General features: G+C 36.2%; 2 protein-coding genes across 3 annotated transcripts; both read right to left on the reverse strand.

Moving 5' to 3' along the window:
- Positions 1–186: 186 nt before the first annotated feature.
- Positions 187–13,701, reverse strand: LOC145611530 (1-phosphatidylinositol-3-phosphate 5-kinase FAB1B-like). The gene is made up of 13 exons (XM_081666870.1): positions 13,512–13,701; positions 13,119–13,159; positions 12,225–13,040; positions 9,602–10,291; positions 8,438–8,591; positions 7,816–8,166; positions 6,556–7,413; positions 6,127–6,458; positions 4,385–4,508; positions 4,132–4,302; positions 2,275–3,717; positions 1,625–1,891; positions 187–660 (listed from the first exon to the last, which is right to left on the reverse strand). Exons 3-13 carry the CDS (start codon positions 12,839–12,841, stop codon positions 358–360), a joined length of 5,310 nt encoding a protein of 1,769 aa, XP_081522996.1. The 5' UTR covers positions 12,842–13,040; positions 13,119–13,159; positions 13,512–13,701; the 3' UTR covers positions 187–357.
- A 1,886-nt stretch (positions 13,702–15,587) lies between these two features.
- Positions 15,588–19,031, reverse strand: LOC145612413 (uncharacterized). Of its 2 annotated transcripts, XM_081667788.1 has the most exons (3): positions 17,793–19,031; positions 16,638–16,756; positions 15,588–15,781 (listed from the first exon to the last, which is right to left on the reverse strand). In XM_081667788.1, the coding sequence occupies exons 1-2, from the start codon at positions 19,022–19,024 to the stop codon at positions 16,675–16,677; spliced, it is 1,314 nt and encodes a 437-aa protein (XP_081523914.1). In that variant the 5' UTR covers positions 19,025–19,031; the 3' UTR covers positions 15,588–15,781; positions 16,638–16,674. The 2 variants fall into 2 exon arrangements, with proteins under 2 accessions (XP_081523914.1, XP_081523915.1); XM_081667789.1 differs by lacking the exon at positions 15,588–15,781 and having other exon boundaries at positions 16,355–16,756.
- Positions 19,032–19,097: the final 66 nt, after the last annotated feature.

Here is a 19,097-nt window from a genome sequence, read left to right on the forward strand (position 1 = left end):
TATGTGTCAAAAAAAAGCTACTTATTATATGTGTCAAAAAAAAAGCTACTTATTATAGATGATATATAAATCTTAGCTAATTAACTGAACGACATTACAAAAAATAACGGTAGATATTAAAATTGGTATATGCTAAAAGCACATCAATGAAGTACAAACCAGGACTTGTATATGGAATAAATCAAATGACTCAAAGGGCCTTTCTTATTAACTAAGTTAATTAATAAATGTAACAAGAATAATGCATAGACAAAACAAGAAATTACAACAAAAATGTTTTAACAAGAGCTATACACTTATGATGTGACAAATTCAAAGACTTGAGACTTCAACAAATCAAGGTGAAACTACAAATTTCTAGTTCTCCTCGTTAACATCTGACATAGGTTCGGTAGGGAGGATCGTTGGAGGAGACCATTGATCAGGCACCATAAGGAAATATGTTGTCATAGCTTTCCTAAACCGCTTTTTATATTGATCAGGAGAGATGACTGTTGGCTGTGCATTCTTCGGACCACCAAGAATTCCAGAGGCCTTCACCCAAGTCTCAAGGTGCTTGTCCCATGTATATTGCCTCATGAAATCAATAATACCAACCACCAGCTCCCGTTTTTCTTCATCAATACCAACCAACAATGAATAATCCATTACATCAATAGACTGCAGAAAATAGACCAAAATAGTCAGGAGACGGGCAACAGCGATAAAACTTCCAAAAAGCTAGATCCAATACAAGCACTGAATTCAAGGTCCACATTCAATTACATGACTTAAATCCAGCACACTATGAAATTAACATTTGCCCAAAAGTATTCCTCCAAAAAGCAAGTACACCGGCAAACAGATAGGGAGCATAAACAAGTATTTGTAAGTTGTCACCAGCAGCTTCTTATTTAGTTCATCAAAGCGACATTAATATTTTCAATTTGAAAACTACAACTTGGTTGGTGTCAACTCCCTTCCTGAACGTCTAGTATAGATTGATAGAATCTATCAATACAAAGGAATTAATCCTGTTCCAGCAGCTAACCCTGATTGCTAGAGGTTTCTTCATCCCCATATTGACATGACCAATGTGACAACAATCTAAAGTCATTAAATAACATTCCCTCGTCTTCTTCCTCCCCCTCGCTTTCATCTTTACAAAACCACCCTTCCCCATGTCTTCGACTCTCTTCATCTTTATCCATCTCCTTCCCGATTAAATTTAGTAATAAGATCTTTACCTCTTTTTATTTTTCCCTCGATCGTTAGAATTTATCGATAAACCTAAAGCCAATAAAATCCCAAAATCAATTATTCTCTCTTCCATTTCCCCTCTTCTTGATAACGCTATAGCACTCTTCTCATTTCCTAATCATCATTGACCAACTAGCCTACAAAGCTACCCTAGATAAATTAGGAAGGGGCAAGCATGCTATTTCTAGCCCCATCAGCATAGATAAAATTCCAAAAATTCAGAATCAAGGGATGAAACCATTTTTGACAATCTAAAACAATAGGTCTCTCCCTGAAATGCATACAATTAATTAAATCTATAGAAGAGGGGGGAGGGGGGGATACAACTTCACATAATTAACAAACAATCTCAGCACACCAAAAGTGCCTAATAGTACAGACTTACCGCTAGAAATGATGTGTCATTCCAAACAGCTCGTTCAAGCAGCCTTTTTGCCTTGTTCCCTACAAAAATTGGAGAAGTAGGCATTGTCTCGATCAAGTTCTGATCAAGTAAAACTTTGTTTCCACCGGTTGAATCTGGATTGTATCGTGATCTACAAGAACCTTTCAAATCATAAAGTCGTACAACATTACGCCGATACAAAAGATTCTCCATTACTAAAACGTCCATCTTGAACTCCTTCCCTCCTTTAATATGCTTGGATGTAACCTTTAAGATACACACCAAAGAACGGAGAAAATTAAATTCGCAATCACAAATTCCACAAGAAACAAAAAAAACATTGAATTTCATCCAACCTTGTGGTCTTTTCTGTATCTTGGGAGGCAGGGGCATTAAGAATAGAAAGGAACCAAGTAGAACAGAAAGAAGGAAAAATTACTGCTCGGATAAACCCTCAACTTTGACATAAAATCAATGAATTGGTCAAATGAGGGGAGCATGCAATTAAGACAAGGAAGATTAATGAAGTGGATAAAGTGGGGAATGAATTTGGCCAAAGTAGCAGCATTTACACAAACTCCAAATAATACGAGGAAATCAGAATTATTCTTTAACTGAAAATCACAGTTTAAATGATGTATATATAATACCTGATAGATGCCCAGGATCTTTGCCAGACAAGTAGGGCTGCAACTTTCGATTGACTCGGACAAATATTTAAAATAAGCAGGTGCAAACTTGATAAACGACTCCAACTCTGTCTTTGTAACTTGTTTAATTATAAATCTATCATCTAAACTCTTTGCGAAAAAGACATTGCTCTTTCCACCTTGAGCGCCCCATTTCTTACAACGGCTAAGTGACCTGATGAAATCCATCTCAGAAGGGCAACAAATCTTTCTCAATGCCTCAAATCGTTTTGCATAATAGCAAGTGACAGTGTATTTCACTTTGCCAAGAGGACCATTATCCGAAAAAGAAACTCTAGCATGCAAAGCCTTGGTATAGAACAATGGATCCAAGATGAGGGAGTTTCTTGACCCAGACATTGACAAAAGACTTTCTTCAGAAGACCCAAAACTTTTCATTGACCCAGAAACCGCTTCAAATGGATGGAGTGAAAGGGAACTCGCTAGGCTGGTCAAAGATATTGCAGAGTCAATCCCATCCTTTTTCATCTCAGGATCATCAGAAATCTGAGTTTTATAATCTGGTGATACAAGTGCATATGCTATGATACTAGTTGGTTCATCATCATAAACAGGTATAACAGTATGATCAACACCCACAGGAAGCAGCAGTCTGGCACCACCTAGGCGTTTCAATTCACGAAATGAGGAAACAAAAACTGGGTTATAGTCCCCTAATGCATCAAGCTTTTGAGCATTCCTTGCAGTATATTGATAGATGTTCATAAAGGGCATCTTTAACCAATCAGTGGAGCTGTCCAAAAAGTCAGAACTCTTGGGAGGCAAAGCAATGCTAGCAGCATGATGAATCTCTGTCTCATCTCGAGCTTCATTGTGCTTCTCTGAACTGGGACTTGCTGCTACTGATCTGACTGAGCTTGATGAATCTATTGCATCGTTCTCCTTGGGCTTGGCACTTCCTGAGAGAATTTCACCAATCCATGCCGCATCAAGAGTATCAGATAAATTAACCCCAATCGGGAATTGTCCAGCTGAAATTCTTACTGCATTTACAGAATTAGCTGGATCTGCTTCACCCATATTGATCCCATGGAGATCTTCCTTGCACATCATTTTGTTAAATTCTTTGATGTTAACACCTTGGCTTAGCTCTGTTCCAAATTTTCCATCTGAAATCACAGAACCACTATTGCCCACTTCTGTAGCTGCGCCACCACCAGCATTTGTATTAGTCTTTTCAACATAATTGCAGGTTTCCTCCATGGATTTCAGAATAGAACCATCAGATTCATACTGAGTTATCTTTGCGTCTAAACTGGATGCTTCAATTAAGCGCTGGTCCCATACATAAGATTGGATTAATAAATGCAGCCTCAATCTGTTGATTTCTAGAATGTCAATTCCATCTTGCCTTTTCGATTGCAATGCCTTTTGCAAGGACTCCTGTGAAAATTCCAAATTGGTGATTAATGACTGAATGACTTCCCTTTATGCAATAGGCATTTCCATAAACAAGCTAATTTCGAGGTCAGATAATCGGATGCACATTTAAAAGCAGGAACATGTAGAGACAGACAAAAACAGGTGTAAAGTAGGAACAGAAAGTCTGACCATCATAATTGCAGATAGAGTAAATTTGTTTTCTACAGTCAACTTTTACTACATTATAGACACACCCTAAGCATACCTATACAATCATTCAAAATTATAAACTATGATGCCTTTTGGCTTTTTATTGCTCTATTGCCTATCACATACTTTCTATAAACTTTTGTGGAACTACTATTGCAGAAAACAGAGTGATATACATAATTTAAAATAAAAGAAATAAATAAATAAAGTGTGTAATGGGAGAACCTCAAATTCTTCTTTCTCCTTCCTCAGTATCTTATCTAGTTCCATGATGTGTTTTCTCAATCTGCAAGCTTTTATGTTACTTTCCAGTAATCCAGACCTTGAAAATTTCTCTGAGACTTCATTAATGCAATTGCACACTTCAGTATATAGAAGCTCTGCCTGGTCATTTACCTGTTAAACAACTCAAACAATTACCACGATTGTAGGAAACTACAATAGTACAAGACTACACAAGCTACAAAGGATCTTCCACCTCATCTGCTTCTATTTGGATCCATTCCAGATCAGCACAAGTGAACTCCAGATTTGATGGTGGAAGGAAGACAGAATTAACAACAATTGGTGCATAGCGAAAGCAAGCAACCATCCGTCCACACCTGCATCAGAACACAGCAATATGAAAAACTTGAATATAGATGGTGCCCAATCTGCTAACAAATCCCTAAACTTCTATCCTCACCCTAGTAAAGAGGGCCCTAATTATAACAAGGGACTACCAAAGAAGCAATTTCAATATCAAGAAAAAGAGATGTACAATAAATAGCAGAAATGTCTCCTCAACAGATGTCATCACAAAAACAGCTATAAAAACAATCGTAATTAGCACACTTCTAAAAACAAGCTCCGCAGCTAACATGGTAATAAAAAGATGCATCTTTCCTCACAATTAGTAGTCAACATCTTAAACAAGGGCCTCAGGCATTCTGAGACATTGAATTTAGAACTCAAGTTTTGGTCAATGAAGCAATTTGTTACAGATGAAAGAGTGAAATGCTAAATTGCTAATTAATGATCAGTAAGCAAAATCAGATTGTGGATGTCCTGCTCATATCTGCTTTTAGTATACATTCCCCAGTTTGGGATATGTATGTTTTGGGGTTTTTTTTTTTTTAGGCAACAATGGGGTGTCAAGTTGCCAACCCTATAGAAAAAGGACTAGAAGCAAATATTAATCACCAAGACCCTTACAAGTTTTCCTTCCCAAGAAAATGTATAAAAATCATCCATGATCTCATCTACGAAATCAAAAAAAGAAAAGTATGTTCATATTGAAGCTCTTCACTCCAATTGTACAAGATCCTCAAAAAACCAATATAAATGCTTGGACTGGTAAGTCTTTCTCAATTAAAATCTATAAACTCCTCTCCATACAACTTTCGAGTACACAACCATAGAGTCGATGGAACTAGCTTACACATTCCCCAGTTGAGGGTCCTTCCTTCAGATACAGCCATATAAATTTACAACACATTCAGTTCTATATTTATCTACTGTCTTCTTTCCAGATTCAAAAAGACCTTATAGACTTATGTTTTGGCATATATTACTATTTATTGTTGAATTTGTCCTCATTAGTATTAATTTTCTAATATGTATTATTGGTAATTCCATGATTGGGATTTCTTCAAGAGGAAGAACCGAAGACATAGACGCTTTCTACAAAGGATCATTATCCTGACAGATAGTTACGCATGGTCTAGGACCTCTATAAACATCTTTTTGTTATAACACTTCTTATAGATTGTTTTCCATGCCCCATGGGTCTTTCGAGAACCTCCCCGCAAGCTTAGTAGAGAGAGGCATGCATACATGTGGACCTCCACAGAGCTTGCAAACAGAGAGATCCATATTGGTGTATGGTTGTTGCTGTTATTGCTCATCTTAAAGTAGCCGCTTTTGCTGATACTTATACATTTACTAATTAGTAATAAAAATTGCAAAATTTGTGATAGTAAAACAACGTGTTCAAGCCCTCAAACTAAAACAAGAGTCCTTTTGTAAACCACACTAAAGTGTTGTCATAAATGCTCTCAATTCGTTGATCGATTTAGCTGATAAACAAAAGAACAGAAAATTGCAGCACAATCTAGACCAATTAAGCATATTGAATTGATAGCTCAAGAGCTCACAGGGGCATATATGGCCTTATATAGTTTAATCACTTTAAAGAGAAAATAGTAGATGGACTTATACAGGGTCAGTTTAGATGCATACCCATAGAATCTAAGACAATCCTTGTGAAGAGAATGGCCACAACTAGCAACTCTGCTAGCAGCTGCATGATTTGAAAAGCTGAGTTCTAAGAATTTTCCAAATGACAGCCCCCATGCTGCATCAGACATAACAATTCTTCTAGTAGCAGGAGGAAATCCGTTAACTCGAGGACATCGAAGGCACCTGTGCCACATCCAGATTTTGCCTTCCCTCTCCCCGGGTAATGGAAACTCAGTAAGCTTTCTCACAGAAATAGTAAGGCTCCCTTGCTGATGAGTGTAACAATGAATATGTGCTTCTGATGGCATCTCACAAACACGGCAACGGTAATTCTTCAATCATCCATAAAAGAGCGCTTTCAGTCAAAGTTGGGCAGAGGTTTACATTTTCAGACAAAAAAAAAATCAAGTATAATTTAAAGAAACATACCTGATCAAACAAATCATCCAGCAAAAATCGTCCTAAAGGCTTATCAAAGCTCCGATAGTACTTGATACGAAAAAGATGTGCCCTCTCACACACAACACCTTTCCAGACACAGCGTGTCGTTAAAGACACCAATATACTATGACCATCAGAAGGTGAGAGCGGAAATTCTTCCTTCAGCAGCTTCACTTTCTCATTTTGTTCACCATAGTTTAAATCTAACAGATTTGTGCTGGGATTAGGTTCAGCCGCTGGACTACAATCATCATCCCTCTTGCAAACACTATGTCCAGATGGTACTGAGGTGCTAAAGGAACTAGCAGCTGCATAATTATCATGAAGGCAGTCATCTGGTTTTACAGATATGGAATGGCTTTCTGGAAATTGTTTCTCACCAAATTTGCTGACATGCTCTAAGACACCATCTTGGGGAAGATTATTACCAATAGAATTAGGGACATCATATAATGATGAGTCCGGAGAGCTGTCAACAGTTGGCTGCACATAATTTAAGGAAGATTCCATGTACTCGTTCAAAGACTGATTTCTTTCTGATATAGGAACAGTGCTTGTAGTGATTAAAGAAGGAACATGTGAAACCAGGCGACTGTTTTCACTCTGGGGCCTTTCAGTGGGTGGGATAACAAGACCAGAAACAGTAGAGATGGATCTATTAATGTTCAAAGGTTTGTCAGGTAACGCAACAGTTATCGGAGACTTCAAAGGAAGTTCCGGCAGAGAAGCACCTTCATCAGCAAGATAAGATGTTTCTAAAGCCAAATGATATGCAGCAAAAATTCCATACTGGACAACATGCTTCACTTTTTTCAACTCATCTCCAGAAGCTCCTTTGAGCAATATCTGAAATTTGCGAGTAACTCCCGTTAGTAAAATAAAAAATTACAAAGGTAAAGAGCCTAACATCATTCTTGGGGATTATAACATTAGATAGGCTGATGCCGCTGACAGAACAACTTATATACTGAAGAAAATATAAAACATCACAAGATCTGAGCAAAAGAATATTCTTTTTAGGAATTCTTCAAAAGGGTTCTAAATATAAAATAACATTCACTATAATCTAGAAATTGCAAAATACTGTTCCAATTAATCCTATATCCTTTTTTTTTACTTAGTTTATTTATTACATGACTGAAACAGGGGGATAGTGGATACAAGTAACAAAACAATTTTACCTAAAGACACATAAATGCCAACACAATTTAGCTAACATCTGTTTATGCAAATGACTGTCGAACTTACAGTACATCCCAAGGGTTTTGGACACCCCTCAAAAAACATCAAGGTCTTTGTTAGTTTCTTCCCACCCTGATCAGCACTTCCATGTTCCTCAAAGTATTTGTCCACATGGAAGGATTCACAATAACCCAATGTTTGTGACTGTGACTTTAGATGGTCAACAGAGGGAACAATTTGCGTGCCAGAGCAGCGAGCAATACGCTCTAAGAGCGGCCTCTTCATATTTAGTACAAGAGATATGTTTCGCTCAAGAAGATACTCTTGGGCAAATCGTGATACAGACTTTTCCACCAATAAGATATTGGGATTATGAGAACTGATTTTATTAACAGCCATCTTCAGATGTTCCATTTCCTAAACATGTAAAAAAAATTTAAAAAAAAAAAATCATTAATCAAGGATTTATAAAACCATCAATTTTATTAATTATTAAAAAAAGTAAAAAATGAAACTTGTGAAGGGAATAGAATAACAACAACAACAAAGCCTTAGTCCCAAATAAAATGGGGTCGGCTAACCTGAATTATCATAAGGAACCATCCGACAAACTTGTGAAGGAATACTTTCCAAAAACCAAGATGAATCAAACTGATATAAAAGTAAATAATTTATACACACTCAGTACCTGTTGCAACAATGTGTCAAAACTTGATAAGTGGGTGGAGACCCGCTGATACTCCAAAGCCCCTCCAAGGATTAAAAGGCGTGGTCTATCAAACTTTGCAGTCATTCGCCGATGAGCAACATTCTTCTTACAAACAACTCCTTTGACCACCAAACTAAAATTGTAAAAAGAGCCCCAAAAAAAAAAAAAAAAAAAAAAAAAAAAAATTAGGGGACGTGGAGATGACATGAACCTACATGGTAGCTTATGTAAAAGGAATAACATAACTTTATTGATTTGCCTTTTCCAACATTTCTATATGGTTAAAAGGACTAGTAAAAGGTGCAATTGCATGAAAAGCAACCCCAAGCTTTTAGTGCGCTCGTGAACAAACTCGGTCAAAGCTTGTTCATTAATTGAAAAAATTAATGTCAAGCTCGTTTAGTAAATGAGCCTAACTCAAACAACTTAGGACTTAATCATCTAAGCTTGTGAACAACTCATTCATATTCGTTTATATGCTCATTCGTGTTTGTTTATAAACTCGTTTAATCTTGAATTTATAAATAAAAAAAAATACATATGGATTTGCTAAAATGAGTAAAGTCAATCGGAAGTTGTCATGTCACTAACTTATGTATACCAAAGAACGATCCTTATAGTTTTCCGACTATCCAATGGCCCAGAAAGCTTAGACGATTGTTGTTTACATTCCCAGGAATATAGGGTGGGTTTTGGGATGTTTACACCGCCCATGCGACAACTTATTAGTGGTTTTCTCATTCCTAATTTTAGTCGATAACACCTAAACAAGCCAAGCTCAAACAAGCAAAAACAAAGTTGGTTGAGCTTGAGTCCATGTGCTTCTTTTTAAATCCAGCTCGATCAGGCTCATACTCAGTTCTGCTCGTTGACATCCCTAGCTTTAAGCAAGTAAAATTAACCATTGTGACAACAGGAAAAGAAATTTTTTTTTTTTTTTGTAATGGCAAAGAATATGATATTAATAGAAATAACTCTGAACTGAAGAGGTTTAAAAGGTCAAATATTTCACCCTAAAGTTGAAGACAGCCTATTCTAAAATAGCCAGAAAAGGGTCTAACCAAGGGCAACAAAGACTTAAAATGGACAAGAGCATGCAAAGTAACTGGATACAGAATATTCAAAACTTCAATACAAACTAACCTGTTACTTCGTTTCCCGCATGCTAGGCATTTCACTTTTACATACCCACCAGGATCCATCCCACTACCTTTGGTCATGTCTGGCTTAAGAAGTGAAGCAGCCTCCCATGACAGAGAGGTGATTATGTCCAGCCAGCTTTCTTTGTCGTCGTCATCATCCCGAACAGGAAGATTTTCGACTAGCAAAAGCTGTGTTATGAGTGCTCTGAAATGCCCGCCAACAACATTTCTCATAGCTTTCCGATGTTCTTCGTTTGCTCTTTCCCTCTGCTGAAGTTCACCGGCCAAGCTGCTTGAAGAGCTCTGATATCCCCATTCTCCAGCTGCATCTCTGTCGTCCTCATCATCAAAAAGATCAGCTTCTCTGTCATCATCTTCATCTTCAGGCTCTGGAGGGATCCAAAGTAGCCCATTATTCTCAAAATCCAAATTTTCTGCATCTGCATTCTCAATCCCATAAAGTGAAGCATCAGATTCATCATTAGTATTAGGAATGCCTGGTTCATTCGCGGAAGCCTTAATCCCTTCCAGAAACTCTGAGCCAAAGACCACAGACGATGAAGGACTAACTGCTTTTCTATCGTCACCTTCTCCATCAAAACCTCCTTTGCATGATCGATACATATTGCCAATCTCATCCAAATTAACAGCACCAAAATACCCCCCATTTGCATTCTCCTCATCATCGCTCCTAGAAAAGAGACGCAACCAAATAGCTAATTATCAGATAACGTGCAGAAAATATCAACAGAAGTGTGATCTAATGCAAAAGAATGAGATCAGACATGACAACAGAATAAATTAATAAGAAAACCAAGGGCAAGATTACAACAAATACACACAACTAACATGACAGTATAGCCAATATACAATGTCCATTTCATACAAATCACTTGAGTTGGCAGTTAGCTAAATGAAATATACACAGCATTAATAGTAATTTTTAAACAGATTCATTATTATACATCAAGGTAATCAACAATGAGTCAATGATGTACAAAACTACAAACTAGCCCAGCTGCTCACTTCTCTATGTTGCAAGTCTTGTAACTGCCTGTTTAGAATAACAACAGCCTTTTTTTGTTTTTTTAATAACCCCCCCCCCCCCCACCCACACATCCGGCTATGGGTTCCTGTTTCTAACCTATATATTACACCACCAATTTCTTTAGCAAATCAGCAGAGATCTTAATTGTGTTGTTACCATCATTGTTTTCCACAGATAAGATAACAAAATTGTTTTATCTTCATGAAAAATACCACAGTTACCACTCATTAGGTAGAATTTCTAATATTTTGACACCTCTTGAATCGTCTCACCATTTTCACTCATGAAAAATACTCAATTGTTTTATCAGGATGACTCTAACCAAACAAGGGAAGACTTATCAGGCCAAATTCATCAGCAAAGTCATCGTACAGAAGTTACAAGCTCAATGAACCATTTACTATAGAATAAAACAGCAGACTACTCACTCACATTCCTCCTAAACCCCCTTCAAAAAGAATGCAAATAGAGCCATGTGGGGGTGGGGTGGAGGGAGTCAATCCATGTAACTAACACAATGCACACACTGCAAGTTCACGGAAGCAAAGAAAAAAATTAAGAGAATACGTATTTAAAAAAAAAAAAAAAACTTGCTTGCTTCATTACCTTTACAAGGGGAGCACCAGCCAGAACCAATACATAATAGGCTTTGGAGAAAAGAATATAGCAATATTATTATTCAAGGAAGGCCTCCTGATTTACATATTTCTTGGTTTAAGACCATATGATGTCTGATCAATATTGACAATTCAATACATCAATGAAAAACAGAAATGGGTATGGCCAAATAAGTGAGATCATAGGGAAATCAATCACAACTTCATTGATGACTCCCCTCTGAAGAACAGGTATTTGCCCCAGTGGGAGGGGGGAGAGAAGTAGGATCTAATTGATGCATCGAGAAAAGTGAGTGACATGCTCATTAAATCATACTCCCTCCGTCCCTTTATTTTTTCCCCAAAGGCATATGTTCACTTTTATAAGTTTTGGTTGATTGAAGTTATAACTAAGAGAAAAAAATTAGTGGGACCAAAAAATTGTTTGGGAGAGCAAAGTAATGTCTCCAATAGCCATTTATGGAATGGAACGAACTTAAAGGACAACCAAAAAAGAGGAGCAAACTTTAAGGGACAGAGGGAGTAGTACTAGAAGGTATAACGGTATAACCTTTTGGTCACTAAATTGATACTATTATGTGTGCCTTTGAAGTTCCATCAGAAAAGGTTGGCCATAGACCTGAGCAATAATTGTGCTATGAAACTAATGCTGCAGTTTTTAACAAACACTCCCCTTTTCCCCCAATCCCAACTACAACAGCATCTAAACTACTATAAGAAAATCTGATATAAAAAATAATAAAAAATTAAACTTTGTGGAAAAGAAATCAAAGTAACTTGTTCTCGATTCACGAGAGGCTGCTTTGAATCAAATCATATATGTTAGCATCATCTTACACTCCAAGTACAAATCTTAAAAGACTATCAAAGAAAATTAAGGACAAATCTATGAAAGGATAATTCAATTAAAAGAAAAAAAGGAAAAAGAAGTCAATAAAGGTCTTAGAAGCAAAAAGTACCTATTAACACATAAACCATATTGGTTATCATTTGAAGATAGATCCCCAACATCCACAAATGTATTTATACTGATTGGATCAGATGCTCCATTGTTTTGATTATGTTGTCCTGATTGGGAAGATTGCTCAAGATTCGTAGAAGAACCATAGGTCACATGCTCGTATGGCCCAGTTGAGTAGGCCATTGAATTCACTGTACTTGCAATGCTATCACCAGTAAAGCTGGTATTAAGACTCCCCAAGCTAATAGCTGAAGGTGATGGACTAAGCCCTGGACTAGAAGCACCACCAGTTTCATGGTTATCGGTCACCAATCCTTGCTCCCATTGCCTGAAGCAATAGTTACAAACCCTGATCCTATCGCTATCCTCTCGATCACTCTTGGACTCGTCCGAAAGGATTGGAATTGAGTGAGCCGTACACTTAGCACAGAAAACTCGACCACAGAGCCGGCAATGATGCCTTCTATTAAACACCGTAAACTGGGAATCACACTCATAACACACCCGGCAGCTTTGATCCGGCATCCAAAAAACCCTCGACACATTGGCCGGTTCGCATTTCCGGGGACCCCAAAAGTTCACAATACCCAATAGCTTTTTGTCAGGGGAACCCATCGACGACGTCGAAAATGTCCCCTGACCAGTCTCATAATCATATTTTCATTCCACCCAAACCCCAACAGTAGCAATAGCTAATATTCAATCAATTCAACCACACCCACAAAGCTCAAACAAACTTTCTCCCTTTTCCCACTTTCACCCAACACAAGTTAGTACTAAGCTCAGCAACACAATATCCAAAAGTAGCAATCACCTGTAAAGGAAGTATGAACATGCATATTTGAAAAATACAACCTTAAAGTAAACTATAAATTGGGAAATTAACTCTTACCTTTGTGCAGAAACAGCAAGCAATTAGCAACTCAAGAAAGACTGCAGAATCCCCAGAATCAAAACCCAATTAAAAATTTCATATAAATAATAAAAAAAAAATGTTACAAAAAAAAGTATATATTCACAATTAACAGATTCGACTATGAAATGGGGTATACTGGAATCATTCAAAAAAAAAAACATAAACCCCAATTCAAAAATAACAAAGATTTCAAATAAATTCAGTCCACAAACTATATAACATCAAAAAATTGAAAGTACCCTTTCTTCTAATCGCCACAAAAAGCTTGAAATCGAATTGCCCAAGTATCAACTTCAATTATATATTAAGGAGTATAAAAATGCATTCAATTTCACAACCCAGAAATTTTAACAAAATTAAAAATTTTACCTTATAAATTTAACAATTCTGCAAAAGTTCTCACTTTTTTCTCTTGTTTGAGTAATCAATTGTATGAAAAGATCAGAAAAAAAAAAATCAGTGAGTTCTGTATCAAAGACCACCGCAAATTTATTTTTTTTCTATATTTTATTTTAGGTTGAAATAATATGAATAAAAAAATTGAAATACTAGGAAACAAATGGTGGCCAGAAAATGTTTTATTGTATTTTATAGCATAAATATTGTGTTAACTAAAATCCAATTAATTAGGTTGATGGAAAAAGTTAAATTAGTATTAACTGGATTCACAAGAATCATTAGAGTCTCTTGGAAAGGTAAGTGTTGAGTCATCAATGGCGATGTCTTCTTTGTTTTGACGGCCGTTATTTTTTATTTCATTGCCACATGGCAAAACCTTATAAACCTTACGGATATTATCCCTTCGTCTCAAAATAATTGAAATGGTTGAACTTTCTACACATTGATACACTAATTAAACCTTTCTTTTGATTTTTTTATTTTATATAATTATAAATTAATTAATAAAGATTATTAAAAAAAAATAATAAGTATCCGTAAAAAAAAAAAAAAAAAGTTATACTCACTCCGTTTTTAAATACTTACTCACTACTTGATAGAATTATATTTTATTACCTTTAGATTTTTTCTCCTCCAATTTACCTTCCACTGACGCCAGCCAATCTCCTTATTGTTTATTTTCTCCAATTTCTCTTAAAACTACGCGCATGGAAAAATTGAACAAGTATTTAAAAACAGAGGGACTAGTATGAAACTTTATACGTAGTATGAAAATTATTATTTTTATTCCACTTGTAAACTATTATGGCCAAAGTTAATACGGAGTAATACGAGTAGTGAAAAAAAAAAAACCAACATATCAATTTATTCTAAAGTGGAGGGATTATGAACTTATTTAAACGGACCCGGTCTACTTTAAAATTATTTATTTATATACTTTATAACATCTTTTTTGATTGTATGATAAACTAAAAAATAAAAAATTTGATTGTCTGAGTTGACTAAATTTTTACCATATGTACATTGATCCGACAATCAAAATTATTAGTTTTTTTTTTTTTTTGAAACCATCAAAATTATTAGATTTGTACTATATTTTTCGTATATGTAATTTTCATAATATTTTTCATTATGGAATCAAAGATACGGAGTATTAAGCGATAAAAAAAAAAGGTGAAAAATCTAATCTGAAATAGAGGTGATCATGACTTCACAAGCCTAGTTAGGCTTTGCCTAAAAAAGTGTCTCATTTTCAAGTCAAGCCCAAAACATGTGTCCATACCCACTATTTCGGGCTGGTTGCATAGGTGGGGAATGAGGAGGGGGTGGGGTCGCCAGCGCCGGCTAAAACTTTGGGCGCTCAGTGCCGGCAGGCGGAAGGGGGAGGGGTGGTTGACGAGAGGGGGCTAGCAGTTGAGGGTGGTTGTTTCTTATTTTTTTATTATTTTATTATTTTTTATAAAAATAATCTTAACGGATCCTAACGGATTTCGTTAAGTGGTAGTGAAATTCAACAATATAGGATTTGGGTGGTAGCAAAGTATTTTAAAAATAAATAAATAAACCTATAGCAAATGTGAATCGAGGTGTTTTTCCTAATAGCAAATGTCAAAGTTTCTTTTAAAATATTATTGGTTAAAATTTTTGCTAACAACTTTGTTATTCAAGTGGGACATTTATTTCGAAATAAAAGAGTTAGATATACTTTGTAAGTTTTAATAAAAATCACAAGGGTTCAATTTTAATTACTTGTATATGAATATTATTGTGTTTGCTATTCCAATTGGCTATTGGGTACATTATTACCCTGACAAATTATTTATGTTAGCTAGTTTGATAGGTTGTTTTCACTATGGGTCTTTGTAAATATGTTTAATTCGTATTTCAGTGAAATATATAATAGATGAATAGACACACTTTTTAATTTTCACACTATTCAATTACTCCCTCCGTTCAATAATAATTGGCATGGTCAATTTGACAGACATGTCGGTGAAAGAACAGACTAGTAGCAATATGCGGAATTAACTCGTAAATTTGGTCCTGAACGGGGAGATCTGAAATCATGAAACATTTGGCCGAAACTCACTGAAATAGTAGTTAAAGATAATCAACTATCAAAGAAACATTGGATAGTTAAGCATCATGTTTCTAAATACCCTAAATCTAAACAAATTAATTTACAAATTCCTTTGGAGCGAAGCCAAATTCCATTGAATGAACTGGAAGCAAGTCCACATCTGCCATGTCCAAAAGAAACAAAGATTAGGGATGACGAACACGGCTTTTTTTTAACAACAAACTCAAAGATATGGACCAAACATATGCTTATGACCTGTTTCTAGAATTCCCTCAAGAACAGATTTGAGTAATGAATAATGATCAACTCCCTAAATCTAGAAGATCACAGCTTCTTATCACTTTTACATTAGCCCTAGTGCCCTACTATCCGACCTCCCCATAACCTCCATCTTTCTCTCTTCATCCCTCCCTTCGCCCACCACTTTCCATCTTCGCCTATCTCTTGCTCATGCCCTCACTGCTATCTCCCTATGCTATCCTCAATCTTTGCCGCCTTTCCCCTTACTTTCCACGACTACCACCACTACAACAAAAAAAGTTTTTTAAAAAAAATAGAGAGAGCGAAAAAACAATCCAGTTGTTTTTCCAATTTATCCAGCCCGTGAATATCCATATTCTCTACGAACATTTATCAGACTTTTGAAACCATATAAGTAGTTTCATACTTCTATCAGACTCCCTTCAAAAAAGAAAAAAACGCAATTCACCAGTGTTTATTTGACTGTGAATAGTGAAGCTGCAATTATAAGCATTTACATAAAAAACTGAAACCTAGACAAATACATACAACTGTCACCAGTGTTGTTAGCACTTAGCATAATAGTGAAGTGGATGTATTTTAAAAAAAAGATTAACTAGATGACAAATGGTAGAGCTCACAAGGGAGTCTAATGTAGCATCAACTTTACATAAGTTGGACAAGGCAGCCAAATAATTACACTTTAAATTAAGCTCAAAAATCAGCCAGGCAGGGGTGGGTGGAGTTGTTTATGAAAATAAGGATCAGCAACAAACCTGTTCCTCTACAATCAACATTATCGAACACCGAAGACTACAGACCACAGTTTTTACAGTTATGGTATCTATGGTTTGTGTTAATTTTACCACACCTGTAACAAAAGGCAACTCCACACCTGTGTTCACATGGAGGGGAAAATGGAGTAAGAGTAATGATGCAGATAGCAAAGAGCTATGACAAGGAATGAGATAAAACAATGACGCAGAATTGCAGATAGAAAAGAGCTAAGATGAGAATGACAGAAAACATTGATTTACAAAGCAGTTCTTTTCTACCAATAATAAAACAATATAGCCAGAACCCGAATGAACGAAAATCATATAATATCCATGTTTTAGTATGGTATGGCAGCTCCTTGATTTAGGATAAAACTCCAAATATTGCAATCGAGTTTTCTTGTCCAATATGTGTCAACTATTCAGCATCTAAAGTTCTAAACAGTAATCAATTATCACGACTCAAGAGACGTCTTGTCCAATATGTGTCACTATTCAGCATCAAAAGTTCTAAACACTAATCAATTATCACGACTCAGTATATGCCTATAGGGAAGAGGTATATACAATACAAACATTAGTTGTCTTGCCACCAGTAGCTTACAAAATATAGCCACAAGGCTGATAGTTTGAAACAGGATTTCATCTCGAAGAGTTTAAAACATTCAATCATTTAGTGATAAGACTAACATAAAATTTCTACAGCCTAAAGCTCAATGAACTTGATTATGAAAACAATTTGGCTGGACAGCAAGAAATATAGTATTCGGTCCAAAAATTCAGCTACTCTTTGCACATCCAATACCCACCCAAAATAAAAGAGTAGCATGGCAGGATCATAAGGACATATACGAAGTATTTCTTTCTGAAGATTTTTATCACAGATGAATGAAAAAAAAACAATGACATCTTCCCTTCAGACCTCATTTGACTAACAAAAGCACAAACAAACAATTCATATGCACTATAGGTGTAGAGATTAAGTATTATTGGATCAATTGTTCCATAAGAATTTAGTACTGATTCTACGATACCATGGAAATTGATAATACTCCAATTTCGGACGAGTTGCTGCCTAGAAGAAAATTTATCATCTCCCATGAAACATCATCGAAACAAAGAGGCAACAAATGGGAGCTTAGAATGGAAACTTACCTGCATTTCATATAGAGGCAACCCTCTGACTTCTCCACATAGTACTTGCACTTGGGACACCTTTGCCAGTTCTTTTTCTTAGCAAGTTTCCTCAACATGATATCTTCCTTCGCTCTCTCATCCTTACTCAGAGATTGATACTCAGCACACCCTATGTCTGCATGCCACCCAACCTTACATTGCGCGCAAAACAATCTAAAGCAACTTGGGCATTCAGACATTGTCACCTTCTCAAACCCGTCATCAACCAACAAAGCCGAGCAATCCTTAAAAGGACAATAGAACTTTTGTGTGGCCAGTATCACAGACTCACACAAAAGATTGCCCCACCGAGCAAAAACCTCAAACGGGAGTATATCCCTACAATACTCTGGCTCTAATACTCCAGAGCAACTAGGAACCGGGCAATTAATTACAGAAACACCGTCTTGAAGCTTCGAAGCAACATAAGTTTTCATACAATCGGAGCAATACGAATGAGAGCAACCCTTTATCTTAAAAGCCTCCTTTTGAGGCTTAGAGTCAGCACAAATTTCACAAAGAAACATAATTTCAATAGGTTCAATTTCAGCCACCATTTCATCATCTACCTCAAATTTCGACCTAGACGATTCACCTACTTCAGTAATCGACGGACCACTAAAGGGTTTTCTCTTCTTCCTCGAGGAAGCCGACGACAACGGCCTACTAGAAGGCCTCACATTAATAATCCTAATTTCATCATTATCGTCATCATAATCATCAACACATTGTACTGAATCATAATCATCAACAACAATTGAATTCTTTTTACCCAATTTAGGTTTAATTTCATTCAATTCCTCAACACAAATTGGGTCTTTCTTATGATTACCTTTAGGCGTCGAATTTCTCTCCCTTTTCACAAAAACACAATCATCATCATCATCTTTATCATCAAGAACACCGCCATTATCGCCATAATCGTCATCATTCAACTCAATTAAATTATTTCCAGAAACAGAGGTACTAGCTTTGTCCTTAGAATTACCATTCTTACGATCATCAATTTCAAAAATTAAAACATCATTACTTACAAATTTTTGATGATGATGATGTGCCCTTCTGTTGTTGAATGAAGAAGAGGGATGAAACGATGGATTATCTAAATCAATTGGTGCGAAATTGGGCGGAATTGAGGTAGATTCAGGGTTTAGGGTTTTGAAAATTTGGGGAAGATTCTTCTGGACGATACATGGAGTTTGGGTTTCCATCTCACCGCTCAAACTTGAACTGGCTACTCGTTTCAAATTCTGAGAATTAGGTTTTGAAAATTTACCCTCAATT

This window comes from Chenopodium album, chromosome 24 (genome assembly GCF_948465745.1).
Source record: "Chenopodium album chromosome 24, dcCheAlbu1.1, whole genome shotgun sequence".
Lineage (NCBI taxonomy): Eukaryota > Viridiplantae > Streptophyta > Magnoliopsida > Caryophyllales > Amaranthaceae > Chenopodium > Chenopodium album.

Coding starts and splice junctions, on each gene's coding strand:
- LOC145611530 (XM_081666870.1), bottom strand. CDS start 12,841: ATGGGTTCCCCTGACAAAAAGCTATTGGGTATTGTGAACTTTTGGGGT. Junction 8,167..8,437: donor TTGACACATTGTTGCAACAG/GTACTGAGTGTG, acceptor TTACATGTTTAG/GAAATGGAACATCTGAAGAT. Junction 661..1,624: donor ATGACACATCATTTCTAGCG/GTAAGTCTGTAC, acceptor TATTTTCTGCAG/TCTATTGATGTAATGGATTA.
- LOC145612413 (XM_081667788.1), bottom strand. CDS start 19,024: ATGGAAACCCAAACTCCATGTATCGTCCAGAAGAATCTTCCCCAAATT. Junction 16,757..17,792: donor TGCCTCTATATGAAATGCAG/GTAAGTTTCCAT, acceptor ATGTGAACACAG/GTGTGGAGTTGCCTTTTGTT.